At 36.0% G+C, this 18222-nt stretch overlaps 1 protein-coding gene across 2 annotated transcripts in view; it reads left to right on the forward strand.

Moving 5' to 3' along the window:
* The window catches only part of MARCH6 (membrane-associated ring finger (C3HC4) 6, E3 ubiquitin protein ligase), a 52108-nt gene that overhangs the window by 27549 nt on the left and 6337 nt on the right, over positions 1-18222 (forward strand). Inside the window, exons 10-21 of one of the 2 annotated variants that reach the window (XM_009324985.1) lie at positions 357-415; positions 1027-1107; positions 2301-2369; positions 2487-2561; positions 3408-3542; positions 4039-4158; positions 6865-6965; positions 7676-7813; positions 9634-9835; positions 14159-14228; positions 15023-15219; positions 16605-16739. In XM_009324985.1, the coding sequence (XP_009323260.1) occupies positions 357-415; positions 1027-1107; positions 2301-2369; positions 2487-2561; positions 3408-3542; positions 4039-4158; positions 6865-6965; positions 7676-7813; positions 9634-9835; positions 14159-14228; positions 15023-15219; positions 16605-16739 (1382 nt within the window). The remainder of the gene's footprint in view (positions 1-356; positions 416-1026; positions 1108-2300; positions 2370-2486; positions 2562-3407; positions 3543-4038; positions 4159-6864; positions 6966-7675; positions 7814-9633; positions 9836-14158; positions 14229-15022; positions 15220-16604; positions 16740-18222) is intronic. The other variant, XM_009324986.1, reaches the window with a different exon arrangement.

The raw sequence follows: 18222 nt of genomic DNA on the forward strand, positions 1-18222 counted from the left end.
AGGTTCCTACAGCAGTCTATGAGACCAATAACACCCTAGTATGTAAGACTGAGAAATTGAATTAATTTACACACGGCAAGACAAACTAAGAAGGAAAAGACTATCCTCTTATTCTGTGTAGTTTTATATTGTTTGTAATCTTTCAGTGTGAATTCTGATCTGATTGTCAGTGTTTGTAAAATTATAGAAATATAACACTTGCAAATAGTTGCACAGAAAGTAATTTTTTTAGTTGTTTTCACAAAATTGATGAGAAGTAGAATAATTACCATGTTACAATACACATCCTGCAAATAAGGCTCCATTTAGCAGTTTTCATGGCCTTTTTTTCCCCCCTTTCTGCTTACATTATGCAGCATTTTGTCCGTACCACATTGGTCACTTCTCCATTGTTGGCCTGGGCTTTGAGGAATATGTAAGTACTCTTTTATAATTTCAAAATGAAAAAAATGCCACTATTTATTTAATCACAATTTTTTGTAGCATCCTTCCACTTTTATTTGTGATTGCAGAAGTAACCGGGAGTGTGTCTCCTTTTTTCTCCTCAAACCTTTTTAAAACTATGATTAAAAATATTCTCTCACCCTTTCCCACTTCCTACACTATTTACATTTCAAGTGAGGTTTCCTCCTTTTACAAAAAAATGCATACGTTTTTGTTTTTTTCTTAAAAAGGTACATGAGGAACAACAGGTTGTTAATTTATGTACTGAGTAATTTTCATAGTTGATGACAATAGGTAGCAAAAGCTCGGAGGTAGTGAGGTAGTGTGAGGTGGCACTTGTTTCGTATATAGAGGTTGTTTCATGTTTGAAGAAAGTAGTTGTTAGACTTTTCCAGTAAATGTAAACACTTTCTACTCATGATGGAATACTAAAGTAGTAGATTATTAAAATACATAAAAACTAAAGAAACTTGTCAATCTCCTTGAAGAGTTGAGATTTGGAATTTATCTTAATTACATAAAAAGGAGATGTAATTTTTTAAGAAACTGATAAACTTTCCCTTTTTTTTCCCTCCCCTCCAGGTTCAAGCATCTCACTTTGAAGGCCTGATTACAACTATAGTTGGATATGTTCTGCTAGCAGTGACTCTAATTGTTTGTCATGTATCCTTTTGTCAGTAGTTACCTTGTTCAGATTTTACATATAAATCATTTTTCTGGCTATATCTTGAGGAGGCACAGACATGATGGAGATGCAATTAATTTACCATTTTGCTCTGCTCTTTTGGTGAAGTTAGAAGAAAAGGTCTCTTCTGTTCTCTTGGACATTTAAAGGTTTTCAGTGTGACTGCATTCTTCAGAACACTTGCAGCTGTTTAACACCACAAAATCAGGCTTTTACGCTTGCTCGAAGGCCTCCAACTAAATTTTGAAGGTCTGAGAAGATATGTGTAGAACCGTTGTTTTTTTTTCCTCACGCTTGTTAGTTGCAGCAGAAAGAGAAATGGGATTGTGAAAATACATAGGGTACGATGGGAAATTTATTCACATCTTTTTGATCCTGCTAGATCTTTAGAATGTGGATTGTTGTAGTTTCTCTTTTATGTCTCTGAACCATGGAGAGTTTGCAGCAAGGATTTCTTTCAGGTGATAACCCTCATTATTACAGAGAAAATTAAGTAACGGCAGAGTCCTGAAAGCTGGGAGGATTTGGTCATAAGTAAAAAGTCTGCATTCTAGCTGCATCTTGTTAAAGGGACTGCACCAACTTCAATTTGAAAGAATAAACGTTTGTCACCAGTTTTCTGTTCAAGACTACACAAAGCTAACATCAACTTTAGACCGCACTATGCCAATGTGCAGTGCAAATGTGGTGAAAGAGTTGATTGGCATGTCTCTGTTTTGCCTCCTAAAAGAAAACAAAACAAACCCCCAAACTGTAATATGCATCCAGCTTTTCTTGGAAAAGGTGAGGATTTGTTTCAGACTGCATGAAAAGGAAAGCTACCATATACGGTAGGCCTTCAGTTTTGAAACTTGCTTACTCATGGCAGATGTTTTCAAAGGCAACTGTTTATTTCTTGAGAAAACTTTTGGATGCTTAATTTGAGAAAGTATTATTATTTATTTATTCATTTATTTTAGATGCATGTTTGGGGGGTTATCCAGCACATCAGATTGAGTTCCAGAGTTACAGCCAATTTTGAAAATAGAGCCCTGATAAAATACATACTTCCTATTTCACTTTTGTCTTTTATAAAATTCCCTGTTGCTAAAAGCCACATAATACAGTGTTTCATATTAATTAAATTATGTCATAAAGTATTTTTCAGTATTTTCTTGACAAAACTATTCAGGGTTTGGCAGCACTTGTTAAGTTCCAGCGATCACGTCGTTTATTAGGAGTTTGCTATATTGTCGTCAAGGTAATCCTATTTTTTTGTATGTAGCAAAAAAACCTTTCGATTTACGCTTATATTGTAATTTTCTTAGCAATTTCTGTTAAACTAGTGAGATGTTCTTTTCCTCTTTTTTTCCTAAAGGTTTCCTTGTTAGTGGTGGTTGAAATTGGTGTGTTTCCTCTCATCTGTGGCTGGTGGCTAGATATATGCTCTTTGGTAAGAATGGAAACAAATGGAATAAAATCTTTTTTAACGGTGTTCATATTAAAAGGAAGAAAAGTTCTGATGAGAAGAGAGTTGTTGATATGAGTTTGACAGCACTCTTCTGTTTTTAGAAACGTAGTGTTTCCAGAGGGAAAGGGTTTTTTAAGTACTGTTTAATGCTAATTTTTTTCCTTCAGGTTACTAAACAGAAATTAACATGCTATTATTAAAATAATAAGATCTTAATCCTTTTTACTGCATTTACATGACCAGTGTGATAATGAACTTAATTATGGCAAACTTGTGTACTGAATAAACTTCTTTATGTAGCCATGTTATGTGAAATGGTAATGACTTCATATTTTAATAGTTGTCCAATCACTTTCTGTTTTAAACAGAAATTCAAGCTGTGTTTGCTTGAATTGTGAGAAGGATGGCTTTTCTGTCCTGGGGAAAAAAAAAAAAATCAAGTGATTAATCTCAAATGGAGAAAATTAATTTCTTCCAGCCTTAGTAGAAATAGCATTTTACTTAAAGGAAATAAGTATTTGCTTCCATCACAGTGCTGCTTTGTTTGAACTGATTTATAGCTTATGTAGTATATGTTAGTGTTTGAGTTGTCATCTTTCTTCTTTCTGTCAGAAGAAAGAAATTGATCAGAAATTGATCTTTATTTGCTGTTCTTACTGTAAATCATTCCCTTTTTTCCTAACTAAATGCTGTAATTATTTATGTGTTAGCAGGAGGCAAAAGTTTAAATTAAATGCCTAGTAGTATATATGAACTAGGATAAACAAAACTAGTAACTGTGGAGGTTTGCCAAACTTTATTCATATTTGTTTACTACTTACCTTCTAGGAGATGTTTGATGCCACTTTGAAAGATAGAGAATTGAGCTTTCAGTCTGCCCCAGGTACCACAATGTTTCTGCACTGGTTAGTTGGAATGGTTTACGTCTTTTATTTTGCATCCTTCATTCTTTTACTGAGAGAGGTAAGTCTATAAGAACAAGATTGGTATGTAACCTAGAGGAGCTTACATGTTGAACTGTTAGTCAAATCTTTCAGGTGTAGGTACTGCTGCTACTGTGTTTTGTGTGTGTGTATTGGATTTCAGCCTTATGTGAAAAGGGCCACACTGGTACTTACTGCAGTGGAAAATGATGATTTAGAGTATATTTTACTTACAGATTTTTAGTTTACAAAGAGTCCTTAAACATGGGTGTTGCCTTCAAATGAATCTAAATACATTTCAGTTGTTTAAGATTGATTAATACTTGAAAATTAAGCTTGTAATTGGTTATTGCTTCTCTGTTTCTCTATGATAATGCTTCCTTTGTTCTATTTCTGTACCATTTTCTTGAACCTTGTTCAGCATATACCCCTATTATGTTTAAAACTAAATTTGCTGCAGCGGTGTTATCCAAAATGAAAAACAGACTACAAAGATAATTTTCTCTTCATGTACTGTTTTCTATTTCCTACTTCAGGTATTGAGACCTGGTGTCTTGTGGTTTCTCAGGAATTTGAATGATCCAGACTTTAATCCTGTGCAGGAAATGATTCACTTGCCCATTTATAGACATCTCAGGAGGTTTATCTTGTCAGTGGTAAGGACTTTTCTCAAAAATTTCTTTATTTGGAAAGAAAATTTCATACGTTAGCTCCCATATACACTACTGCATATTTAAGGAAAAACATTTTCACCATGAACGTGATTAGACACTGGAACAGGTTGCCAACAGAATCTACATCTTTTGAGATACTCAGAACTCAGCTGGATAAGGTTCTGAGCAACCTGATGTAACTGGGTCTGCTTAGAGCAGGGGGTTGGGGTAGTTTACTTCTAGAGGTCCCTTCCAAAACAAATTTTTCTGTGATATCTTCTCCTTATGCAAAATCACAGGAAATGTTTGTGTATTCAGACAACAAGTGTTTATTATTATGGATACACTCTGCTTTGGTGAGACCCCACCTGGGGTACTGCATCCAGCTCTGGAGCCCTCAGCACAGGAAAGACACGGACCTGTTGGAGCGGGTCCAGAAGAGGCCATGAAATTGATCAGGGGGATGGAACACTTCTCCTATGAAGAAAGGCTGAGAGAGTTGGGGTTGTTCAGCCTAGAGAAGAGAAGGCTTCGGGGAGACCTTATTGCAGCCTATCAGTACTTAAAGGGGGCTTATAAGAAAGATGGCGGCAAACTTTTTCGCAGGGCCTGTTGCGACAGGACAAGGGGGAATGGCTTTAAACTAAAGGGGGGTAGATTCAGACTAGATAGAAGGAAGAAATTTTTTACGCTGAGGGTGGTGAAGCACTGGACCAGGTTGCCTGGAGAGGATGCTCCGTCCCTGGAAACCTTCAAGGTCAGGTTGGATGGGGCTCTGAGCAACCTGATCTAGTTGAAGATGTCCCTGCCCGTGGCAGGGTGGACTAGATGACCTTTAAAGGTCCCTTCCAATCCAAACTATTCAATCAATGATTCTATGATATTGTAAATCACGTAACTCTCTCATGATGTTCTTTGTTACTGCAGTAAACGTTGTGCATCCAGTTCAGCTAAAGTGTTGCAGCAGGGGTAGAGTAACTGTCTAGTTAAATTTTTGGATTGGATGATGCTGATCTAGCCAGTGGTGTCTGTTTCCAGATTATCATTGTAAGATATTGAGAACAATGAAAGTTTTTTTCCTTTTGCTTGTTTGTCTGAAGTTTGCCTAGCATGCAGTAAGGGAAGGATCTCAGGCTGTCTTTGACATAAATGTCACGTAAACTGTGAAAACTGGTATACCAGAAACATTATTTGACGTACTGTATTAATATACCTGAAGTGCTTTGAGCAGTGAAAGCTCATAGAGAGATCTTAGTTCTATTAGAGAGACCCTCAGTACAGGAGAGGAGCTGACCTGTCCACCTTCCAGAGTATTTTCTCCTTAAGATAATCATAATGCCTTAACTGCCTGAAACTTTGTGTCACAGCAAGTGGCCCAAATATAAGCAGAGATCTGCTTGTTACTAAAGGTCTTAAAGATACGTTCTCAGACTGTGTTGGAACTGGCGGTTACTTGAACTTCACCTTTTGATTTGCTAGCTAATTAATTCAGAATTTTTACCAGCCTCATGCTAGAATATGGGACCCAGAGTGGCGTTCATTTACAGCTTGCCATTTCAAAAAACAATATTTTTAAGAGATTTCTTGTGTAGAACATAAACTATCAAGTTTCAAGAAGAATGGGATTTGATTTTTCTTTTTTACATCATTAAACACATAATTTTTTTGCATTTTTAGTCTCCAGTGGTGCATTTACATGAAGTTTAAGAACGTGTTTAACATGTACTTGATTTTTAATCTGGTTCCTTAAGGAAACAGGATTTACAAAAGTGCATGGTCTTCATGCACCTGATCTCCCCTACTAAATTTTGATCTTTCAGCCAATTTACAACGTGAGGAAATAGAAACGGAAAGATCTTTTGAGGCTTCTTCAAGTTTCTTGAAAACTCAGCCACTAAGAAAAGAGAAGAATCCAAAATTAGTAATCACAGTGCTGGGGGAGGGGGAAGAAAGTAGAACTCTGACATTATCCTAACTGTCAGCTGGCCAGTAAGTGCTTATTCAGCAGCTTATTCAGTCCTATTTGGCGAGGGCATCATAACCTACTGGTCTGCCTGGGATGGAGTTGGTTTTCTTCCTAGCCGCCCATGTCCTGCGCTTTGGATTAGTGGCTGAAACAGTGTTGCTAACACACAGGTGCTTTGGCTACCGCTGAACAGTGCTTGCACAGCATCAAGGTTTTTCCTCGTTCCTGTTCTGCTCCCTCACCGCGCCAGCAAATAAGCTGGGGGCTGGGAGAGGGGTATACCTGACCCAAACTGACCAAAGGGGTATTCCATACCATATGACATCATGCTCAGCATATAAAGCTGGGGGAAAGAAGGAGGAAGGAGGGGACGTTCATGGTTACAGCATTTGTCTTCCTGAGCAACTGTTAACATGTGCTGAGGCCCTGCCTTCCAGGAAGTCGCTAATCGTCTGTCTGCTGGTGGGAAGTAGTGGCTGAATTCCTCTTTCTGTTTTGCTTGCACGCACAGCTTTTGCTTTCTCTAGTAAACTGTCATTATCTCAATCCACGAGTCTTCTTGCCTTCCTTCTCTTTTCTCCCCATTCAGCTGGAGAGCGGAATGAGTGAGCAGCTGGGTAGATGTTTGGCTGTTAGCCAGGGCTAACCCACCACACACAGGAAACATGTCAGAGAGATGGGTGGGAAACTAGGTTTGGTTGTTTCTGCTATTCGGACTAACTTGTTTAACTTCCTTGTTGCAGATTGTCTTTGGATCAATTGTACTGCTCATGCTCTGGCTTCCTATACGTATTATTAAGTATCTCCTGCCTAACTTTCTTCCATATAATGTTATGCTCTACAGGTAAGCATTTAATTTAAAAAAGATGTTTTTTCAGTCTCCCTATAACTAGAAAAATGTGTATTTGTGTTCTTTGAGCATTAATGTGACATTGTTTGGTATGTTTTGTTCGTTTTCAATTAATCTAAATTTCATTTTTCTAGAAAAGTAAAAAGATAAAGGACGTGGATACATCATACAATTTGTGCAATAAAAAGCTACTAAGAAAAACAAAAGGCATTTTGTATTACTTCCGTAATGATAACTATTTGGTTTTTTATATGCCCTCAAAACACTTTCCCCTTCAACTTCTTGATAGTAAAGTTGCTGCCATGTTTTTTTTCACATTCATTCCTGATTATCATTGCTTCAAGAATAAAAGAATATCTGTAACTGTGTTTGTTTGTAATAATAGCAGTATCTTTCTGTTTCTAAATAATAATTGAAACAGCAATGATAGAAGCAAATAGAAGAGCAAATCATATTCTCTGATATAATCTTTCTCAACATTTTTTCTTAAATTTCTTGTGCGCCTAAGTGCCTAAACAGTCATGAACGCTTAACCTGTGCTCAGAGTAGTATATAAGGAAAAATGTCTGCAAAAACCTAAGAATTGTTCCTGTTGGCATCCAATATATTTTTTTTATTGTGGTGGTGTTAATATGATTCAGTGTAAAAGATTACTATCAGAATGTTCCTTATGTTTGACTTCCTGCTCTTCCCATTGTCTCTAGTGATGCTCCAGTAAGTGAACTTTCCCTAGAGCTCCTTTTGCTTCAGGTGGTGCTTCCAGCTTTGCTAGAACAAGGACATACAAGACAGTGGTTGAAAGGTCTTGTACGAGCATGGACTGTTACTGCTGGATACTTGCTGTAAGTACAGAAAGCCAAAATCAACTACAAGCATTGTGTGCAGCTTAGCCTTTTAACGTGAAAGCAGCATGCTTTCAAGAGAGTTATCCCAACAAGTAGCTTTAATAGCTATTTTACAGATAAATACGTGATGGAAAAACTTCTATAGTGATTTCCCATGGAAGTACCTTCTTCTAAGCAGCAGTTGTACCTACTTCTAGAGTAGTCTTTGACAAGTAATTCTTTTGGTACACTATTACAGCATTTGCTTAGTAAAAAAATCTATAAAAGCATGGCTAAAGGCTTGTTAACTTCTTATTTTATGGAAAAATTAAAGAGGTAAGTGTCAGCAGAGCATTTCCATGAGTCATCTAAGTAAAATTCATGTGCACATCTTGCATTTCTTACTATAAGGAGAAAATAAAAGGGAAAAATTATTTAGAACATTAAGCTGAAGAAGTGAATAGCTTTAAATCAGGGATTTTAAAGTTTAAAGTTCAGTCTCTAAAGAAGGATAAAACTGTATCTTTGTCAGCTAAAGTAAATGATTATACAAAATGAGGTTCTTCAATTTAGACTTCCAGGCAGAGTTCTAGCACTTGAAGTTATTTTTTAGTTTGTATGTTGTTTGCCAAATTAGTCAAGAAAAAATTAAGGTTTATTTTGTTTCTATAAAGTTTTAAATTTAACTACGAAGTATATTGGCATTCTCCCACCATGTCTTACTCATTGTGGGTCGTGCCAATACAGCACTATTAGGATGAAGATTTATTCTTTGCTAAGTTATGCCTGAGACTCTTGAGAAAATGAATGAAAGACTTTCTTCTTCCACTGCAATCCAAAATATTTATTTTAGCTTCTCATAAGGAAACTCTCCCCACCCTTGTTCTCTTAGTTTGCATTTTGGAAAGTTACTTTTGAATTAATTTGTCCGTGTTTTGATAGTGTTTAAGTATGACGCAAGAAGAGAATTTTGGAGATGGTGACAGAAATGGCTTTCCTTTCTCCACTATTGCAGCTGTTAAGAACAATTGTGAAATCTCTTCAGCAATTTTAGTTGAGCAAAGATGAAAATCTTTTCCTCCGCTTTTCTTAAAAAGCGAACTGCTGTGAAAATGTTTTCGTTGCCTCCCAATAGAAAATCTGCGTGCATCTTACTGCTAATAAAAATTCTGCTAAAGCTGAGGAAAATTAACTTCTAAATGTTCCTATTGGGTTTTGGGGTTTTTTAATCAGACTCTAATATCTATTTACTAATGATGTATGCAGGAAATATCAACGGAATACTTTTTAAAGTAGATTGACTCTTTCTAGGATTGATTTTCTTAGTTGTGAACAGGTTTTGAGCGATTTAGAATCTTCTTGAAAGACTCTACCTGACGCTGTACTTTTGAAAACATGTCTATAGCAATACAGTACTGTCCTTGTGCAGTTTAGGTTTGAAGGCAATTGCTTCCAATAGAGCTTAGTAGCAGTAAAATAAAAGCTGTCAGTTGAGCTGCCTGCTTATACGAACTGAAATATCGATGCAATTTTCCTTTTATATGCACAACTTTTATACTACATGTTGTTTTTAAAGCCAACACATAAGTGATCTTTATTTGTGACTGTATTCCCACTGTTCTAATCTGCATTCACACTAGCTTCTTTTTCTTCTAAATTCTGTGTTTAGGATGACATTGAGTACATTATCAGAAAATGGTTTATTTTACTTTATCAAGATTCTGCCAGTACTCCTGTATAAATTTTGTACAACTTGTACTCATTCCGAGTAGGCCTATCTTTCTGTAAGAGTCTCGTTCATATCGAACAGAACAAAACTGAAATTTTGATTGTTACAGGGATCTTCATTCTTACTTACTTGGTGACCAGGAAGAGAATGAAAACAATGCAAACCAGCAGCCTAACAACCAGCATGCTCGCAATAATAATGCCATTCCAGTTGTGGGAGAAGGTCTTCATGCAGCTCATCAAGCCATACTTCAACAAGGAGGACCTGTGGGTTTCCAGCCTTATCGTAGGCCTTTAAAATTCCCGCTCAGGGTAGGTATATCTAATGCATTAAGAGAAAAGGGAAAGGCATTTGAAAAATGGGTATCTTTTTTTTTTTTTTTGTAAGAAAGATTTGGCCCACATTATCAGGAGTCAAGTGGTGGGTCATGTTGTTTTGTTTTTTGCACAGTTTGCATCTTTCTGAAAAGTAGACTTAGTTATTCTCGCATATAGCTTTTTTCAGCCTGTAACTTAAGACCGTCCATTACCATTTTATTTATAGATCCCATACATGCTATCTATTAGTTCATGTCTCATTTTCCTAACGGTTAGTAATGGAGAGAAATATAATAACCCCCAACAAACAGGTAGTTCAGGAGTGTCTCTAACAAGGCATGGCTTTCAAGAGGGCATACTTTTCATCTTGTAGGTGAAGTGTATTTTAAACTTTTTTTGCTCTATTAAGAAATTAAATGGAGACCTTCTGTTGCATCTATATTAAACACAGGAAGGTGTTATAATACTTGAAAGTTCTAAATCCCTACAATTAGAAAGGAAATATTGTTGGCAAATACTTAACTTTCTAGAATAATATATAGGTCAAACTAGATAAATTGTTTTGTTGTTACCAGAACTCTGAGTTAATCAACTATAAACTTAAACACAGCTCATTTATCGTGGTTTCAGGTATAGCTCAAGAATGGAAGTAATGGGTAAAGTTAGAACAGTGTAGTATTGCTTCTGAAGTTTCCTTAAAATGCTGAATCTATCAGAATTCTCATAACAAAGTACAAAATAAAGCTGCTTTTTTTCCCTATAAATCTCAACCTAGTAGAACTGAAAGCGAATTTGAAAGCATTTTAGGATTTCACAACCCAGAGCTTCTGGGTGTTTGAAGTTGGGGCTTTGGGGGGGAAGGGGGCAGGCAGGCAGAGTTAATTCCTTCCACTGCTATTTTTACCCTCTAAAATGGCTCTCCACAGGAATGCGTGAGCTACAACACTATTGTAGAGGAGACGGGGGGAGGAAGTAGCTCAGGGATGAAAAGGCTATGGAAGCAGAATGAATTTGCCCCTCTCATAGCAGCTGCTACCTCAGCTTGGTCATAACAGGAGGTCAAAGCATGCTCTGACTGAGACCAATTTAATCTAGCATAAATACGCACTTACTGCTGAAAGGAGTGGTGCTGGTCTTCCTTCCATGGCAATTGCTCCTTTCTTCCCTTCTTAGCATGAATGCCTGTGCTAGAACATACACACAGTGGGCTGGAACAGGAAACTGGTCCAGCTGAAAACTGAGGTAATATGCAGAAGGCATTAGACAGACACATTTGGAAGTTCAGATAAGAGTTTATAGTGTTATTTTTAAAGAAAATATGATGCTTGTGACGTTTTCACTTAGACTGAGTCAAGTTCATGTGAAGTTGCTGGGATGACAGACAGGTTAATTGAAATTAGTTCCCTGTTTGGCTGCTAAGGAGGTAATTAAAGTGGATTCTCATTTACTGTGACCTGGCAATATATAACAACTGTAATGTGGACATGCTGCTTTCAAGGAAGGGGTGTGTTAACACAGGGACTCATTAAATCCTTTCTAGAACTACCTTTGCATGGGTTATTTTATTTTTGTGGGTGCCTCTGGGTAAGGACATGTGCTGAAATCATCTCCCCCTCTCAAACCATTGCATAGTATAAGCTTTCAGTAATTTGGGGTGCTGACCTTGAACTGGTGATAACTAAGTAGTTTCATATTCAGCTGTCAAAGACTGCTTTTTCTGGTCTATTTACCTTCGTCTAGACATTTTAAGTTGTTCTTTGGAGACCTGTACAGAACGTAGAAATGAAAATCTGATTTAGCTGAATTGCTTTCTATTGTTTTCATCAAGAGATGTGACAAGCACTTGCATAATCTCACACACATGGTAGCTTACTGATATGATTCTATGACCCTGGTTCCACTTGTTTGAAATACTTAAATCATTCAGGATCACTGTAGGTGCTTCCGTTGTGATTTTTGGTATATTGACCTTAGTTCTACTTGGATAAGTTCATCTTACGAAAAATGTGTCTCCCACGCACACTTCCACTATGGAGCAACACCATATTTTAATTACTCTTTCAATTGGGATTTTAAGCATTTGAGAAGAAAAAAAAAACAGCGTAAACATCTGATCTTTTCTATGCTTTCATTATTTTTTTTTTATTTTAACCAAGTTGTAATAACCTAGAAGGTGGTGGTTTATATTCAGTTTTTATTATGTATGAATGTTTTCCACTAGAACTCACTCATCATGTCCATATGGATTGAGCAAGCAATAAGAACTGATCCTTCATGTTACTTCAGTTACAAATAAGCATGTAAAACTATGGGTTTGATTTTTTTTTTTAATTTAATTAAGTATATACTATTAATCTCAAACAAAAAAAGTCAGATTTTTTTTTTATTATTCTACATAAAAACCTATCATCAGTTTTATTAGGCAATCTAGATAATTCTTCCAACTCATTCCTTTTTTAAACAAAGGTTCTCTTGCGGGGATTTCCCAAAGCCTCTCCAGAACAAATGCTGATGTGTAGAATTTGTTGAATTTTCCCACTACTGCCTTGATTTCCTTTAGCCTTCCTTTCATAATTCATAGTTGTCAGCAGAGCCTGCAAACTCTGGCAAACTTTCTTCTGAGGATTCTTAGATTTTATTACTTTATTGTTGATCCTTTTCAAAGAAAAAAACCCCATCTATAAAAATAAATTTATCATTACTTTTCATAGACTTGGTATGTTATTTCTAAAATCCCTTTTGGCTTGTCCTACTGTAGTTTTGAATTTCACTTACTAGAGTTCATCCATTTTCTGGGTTTTTTTCCCCTGTGGATTTATTTCCAACTTCTGGAAACATCTTCTGGAAGCCATTTTTATTTTACTGTTTATTGTGACAACTTTGGGGAGACTTTTTTTTACGTCTTATGATTAGTAGTGTGAGTTTGTGCCAAACTTTCACTTCAGTATATGTAAACGCATCTCCTGTAAGCATTTTTCCTTTTGACTACTATTTTCAATCTTCTTTTAATAAATGTCCTCATTTTATCTAGTGCGCTTTTTTGAAATAATATTGTTGTGGTGGATTTTGGAGAGAGGAAGGCTGTCCTTGCAACATCTTTGAGTCTGAATATATTGCGGTCACTGTCAGTGCTGCTTCTGTGATACGAGTGACTAGCTGCCTGTGCATTGTTCAGGTCCAAGTTAAGAGTTACTTGTCCTCTTGTACATTCTCTTGCTCACTGATCCAAGAAGCAGCAGTGTATAGCGTTTAAAAGCTTCATCTTAGCTTTAGTCCTTCACGTGTTGTTTATTCCCACGTGGACTGACTTTTCCCCAGCATTCCCTAAGGAACTATTTAGACAGTATTGGTCCCAAGCCAGTCGCACCATGTGTTCCTCACCATTGAGAAGTTTTTTTGCCTGCAGTCCCGTTGTCAGCTACTCTGGTTTTCTTCTTTCTGTCATTTGGGATCCCTAGCCCTAAAGAGAGTATTCTGTGTGAAAAAGGGTATGTGGCTGTCACCTCGCAAGTAATTGGGTATTATGGAATCATCCCTCTTCATGCAGGCTAATGTCTACAAAATCACAATATTTTCCTTCCTTTAAGCAGTGCTGAAGGTCCTAACCTAGAGATGACTGATGTACATTGTCCCCAAAAGTCTCATCAAGGAAAACGTGTGTTACAGATTTAACTTTCTCTTAGTAGTCTGTTATGATGTTAGTTTTCCCATAGTAAGCTTGCTTGTTGTGTGGCTTTGATGATTAGTGAAGCAGAACTTCATAGCACATGGCGCTTGAGACATTCAAGTACTTAAAGAAGTCAAGTACATGAAAATTCTCTGATAAGATGTAAACCTGACTAAGGAGCCACCAGCTTTGCTGTCAGCTTCTGGTCACATAAAGCTGAGGGCACCTGGAAGGACTCTCTCAGCAAGGTTTTCCTTATTATAGAATCACTGTCTTGCTCATCTGACATGTAGAGCTAGAAACCTTTCAGGGTTAATTAAAAGTCATTGTGCTGGTCAGTGCAGAAATAGAGAGATTATTTTTTCAGGTAATGTAACAAAGAACTTCAGTCATTCTGGATTCAAATGTTAATTTTTTACTGTTGTGACAACTAATGCGAACTCTTAAAAGAAATACATAACACTGTAGGTGTGCTGCATGTACTGTGGATAGGTTTCTTATCGCTGATTTACTTATACAGCGAGACATCAGTTGGCATTTGAACATTCTAGTTTAGCTGCCTTTCTAGGATGATACATCTTTTTATATGTTTTTTTTGCTTTGGTTAAGTAACTTTCTTATAAACTGTTTCTCTTTTTTCCCTCTTTCAGATATTTCTTTTGATCGTTTTCATGTGCATAACATTACTGATTGCTAGTCTTATCTGCCTTACCTTACCAGGTAAGTCCATTACTGTAAAACTGCAATTAAAAACAACTCAGCATGTTGCCATGCTCAACAATGGCAGATATTTTGAAACCATTGTTTAAAGTTAAAAGGAGAAAGCTTTCTAGGTTTTTTTAATAATTTGGATCAAATTAAGACATGTAAACTCATTTGAATTTTATAACCTGGCTACCGTAGTATCATGTCATTTTTACCTCCTTTTATCAATGATTCTAAAGTCAATAATGTGTTGAGGTCAGACTTATGAATTTTGCGATGGTTTTAATAGTAGTACATAAAATAAGTCCACTATACTACTAATGAATAGAAACACTATTAAAAAATGAAACGTAGCAAATGTCTTCCATTTTTGTTGGACAGCTTCAGAAGCCCCATCAGTAAGTCTTAAAAAATTATATGAGGCAGTGAAATAACCCAAACATAGCTCATAAGATTTAAGTTCAAGCTTATGCACTAATCCATTATTGCCTTTGCAGTACTTTGAAGATTAGTGTTTAGGCTCTGAATAGTACACTATTCAGTGCTTTGGTTTGCTGTGGTTCAGATCACGTTGCTGATGTAATGAAATTTTAGGGGGGAGGGGGGGGAATTCTATGTATGTATTTGGCGTCATCTATGTAACTATTTACATAGTGCTTCACACATTTGTGCCTTAATGGGTATAGTACCAAAATACTGTTTTATGCTGAATACTATTTGTGCTTTGGTATTTAACAATAAATTTGATAAGTATTTTTTTAATAGGCATCCTTCCTTAATACATCAAAAACCATTACTCTATTTAACAGTGTTTGTGTTTTCAGTATTTGCTGGCCGATGGTTAATGTCATTTTGGACGGGGACTGCCAAAATCCATGAACTGTACACAGCTGCTTGTGGTCTTTATGTCTGTTGGCTAACTATCCGAGCAGTGACAGTGCTGGTCGCCTGGATGCCACAGGGTCGTAGAGTGATTTTTCAGAAGGTCAAAGAATGGTCTCTCATGGTGAGTCTTGAGAAAATTTTTTACTGAATTATTGAAAAAGTAGCTAACAAACTGCAAGCAAAAATGAAACAAGTTTTTACTCTGTAATCTATACTCTATTTTCCTTTTCAGACCATTTTGAAGCTTTTGCAGCTTACATTCCCATTGCATAGGGTAACTATTTTTGGAAGCCATTTAGCACAATGTTAAGCAATCAGTGTAAATAAGTTTGTGTATATATGTGTATGTTTTTCTGTTTTCCTTTAAAAGTGAATATGTTGCATTATATTATCCCATATGTGATGTGTCCTCAAATACATCAAATACATTTACATTTTCACATACACCTGGAAGCTTAACTATTACTCAATTTTAAACTTGACATTATCAAATAAAAAAACTAGTAAAGCTGATAGATGATGATGAACGTGTCTCTATAACGTAGCTTGATACATCTTTTCAGAAAGATCTTTATGATTTGTGTTGTTCAAATTAATATTTTTAAAGAAAATATCCTTTTTTTTTATTACTAGGTGTTCAGATTCTCACTGTGGCCACAAATTTATATCCCACTTTTTTTATCTTGGTTTTGGTTTTGAGGACTTACATAGTAGATTTCTTGGCCAAGTATAGTAATTTTAAACATTCATAGCTTAAATGGTATCTTGTGATGGACATGCTTGTTTGCTTATTGAACTATTACAGACAGAAGAGCAGTGTAAGTATGTATTTCATGTATTACCGCGTTTCCCAAATATCTCATCCATCATTTTCATTTAGGAAATCTTAAGCCTGTTTAAGAAAATTCAGAGCTAAAATGTAATGCTCTACTTGTCCTTTGTCCCTCTTCCTGATCATGTTAATTAAGTCAGGCTAGTTTTGTATCTGATTTTTGGATGATGCATGTAAATTAAGAGAACTCTAGAATAAAGGAAGATTCAAGCATGGTATTCTAACTGAGTCTTCCATTTTTTTAAGTCAGAAATATTCCATAATGAGTGAATTTTTAAGGTTTGGTTTTCACTGGAGAAAAATTGGCAGTTTTGGAAAGGTGGTTCTCTAATTATCCAACATACAAGCATATTCAATGTAATGAAGTGCCATTGGATAGTACTCCCTACTGATAACAGTCAAAAGTGATTTTATGGTTTAAAACTATATGGACACCAGTAGGCACAGTCGTGCATTTTTCTGGAGGGGGCATGGAATCGGACCCAGTCTTGAAAACTTGCATTGCAAAACTATGTACATAATTAGAATTGTTTCTAGGGGTGTATATGTATGAATTAAAGGTCTGTGTAGTTTTTTCTCTCCTGCTTTATCTGCGTAGTTTAAGTTACATTTTGAAGTTTAAACAAAAAGAATCCTCTGATAAACATATTAATTAGATGCCTTGGTTTTTCTAGATAATGAAGACATTAATAGTGGCTATACTGCTAGCTGGTGTGGTTCCACTTTTGCTCGGTCTTCTGTTTGAACTGGTCATCGTTGCACCTTTGAGAGTTCCTTTGGATCAAACACCTCTCTTCTATCCTTGGCAGGTCAGTTGCTCCCATTCTTCTTCTGTTGTTGATACATTTCTTTACTTAGAAGTAAGGGGTATGGGAGTTCTTGTTTCATGTTGATTCAATGCTTCAGAGCATTTCCTGTAATTATGTTTCTATGTGGCAGAGGAAAGACAGCCAGTCTGGACGTGAGGATTATTTAAACCAAAACGATATGCTTAGGAATTTTAAGTATGAAAAGCTGAACTTTGTGGGATGACATCAGAGGATCTTTGCATTTCAGTGATCAGATAGACACTTTTTTCAGTAGCATAATTGTAAAGTTATGTACAGAAGTTAGTATAGCTGTACGTGCGTATGCACAGACATACATATTCTGTCTGACCTTTCTGGAAAGCTTTCTACCTACAGTTATGCAGCAAGAGAAGAGGTTCAGCTGATCTTTTTTTCCATACAAGGTTTTAATTCAGTGATGATACACACTATGAATGAAATTTTCATATGCTTTAGGATCACTCTGGGTTTAGATTGAGATGTCAAATCGTTAATACAAGATTTTGCAATAGTAGTGTTTTGTTTTTCTTCAGTCAAGTCTCACAGGTTAAGGGAGTGCAAACTTTTTTCCTGCGAGTTGGTGGAAGAAATGAAGGTACAGTGGATTGAGTGACAAATGCTTGCATCACCTAGGCTGAATTATGAAAGAACTTGTAACTCAAAGAAACCCTAACTGAGGGAACCATAACTCAGAAGATCTAGAATGCATATTACTAAATAACAAGAAAGTGTTCAGGGATAGTGATTTTCTAAGCGGTCCGCAAACAAGCTTTCATTTACTTCCAGTATCCAAATGTTTGAAAGCCATAATACAAAGAATTTGACTGCTAGTTTAAATACTCCATTATTTTATAATACAAGTATACTTTGGAGGTGTATGTTTAAGTAAATGACTAATAAGTCAGGGCATCATATGATTGCAGTGAGATGGTTATGGTTTCCAAACAGTTTTGGAAAGAATTTGTAATGCTAGAGATTCTAAAAAGTCTTAATTTTTGCACGTTAGTTCTTTAGAAGTTTGTAATTAAATATACTGAAAGATTTTATTTTCATGTGGCAGAGCTTCCTCAAAATATCAGATTAGAGGGATTTGAGACTTGTTCTGAATTAACAAGGAGCTATTGAAATTGAGAATAATTTCCATTTTTCACAAAAGAGAATAGTTATATAAAGGTTACATGCTTGAGCAAACACAAAGCAACTTTAACACTGACATTTCTGTAATAAGTTTTTAATTTTTGAACGTATCTGGGGTAATAGACGTTACCAAAAGCTGTCTTTTTAAATAATTGGTTAAAGAAAATGTATTTCCCCAGCAGTGTAAGAAAGTTAATTAACCTATGATGTCTTAAGTCTTACCAGTTCTGCAGCTCTTTATTCTGCCTTGTCAGCCTTTACTTTGCATTTTGGTTTTGGTGGTTTTTATTGAAGAATCTCTTACAAATATCTGTAATACAGAAAGGAT

This window comes from Pygoscelis adeliae, unplaced genomic scaffold (assembly GCF_000699105.1).
Source record: "Pygoscelis adeliae isolate BGI_AS28 unplaced genomic scaffold, ASM69910v1 Scaffold86, whole genome shotgun sequence".
In the NCBI taxonomy this organism is placed as follows: domain Eukaryota; kingdom Metazoa; phylum Chordata; class Aves; order Sphenisciformes; family Spheniscidae; genus Pygoscelis; species Pygoscelis adeliae.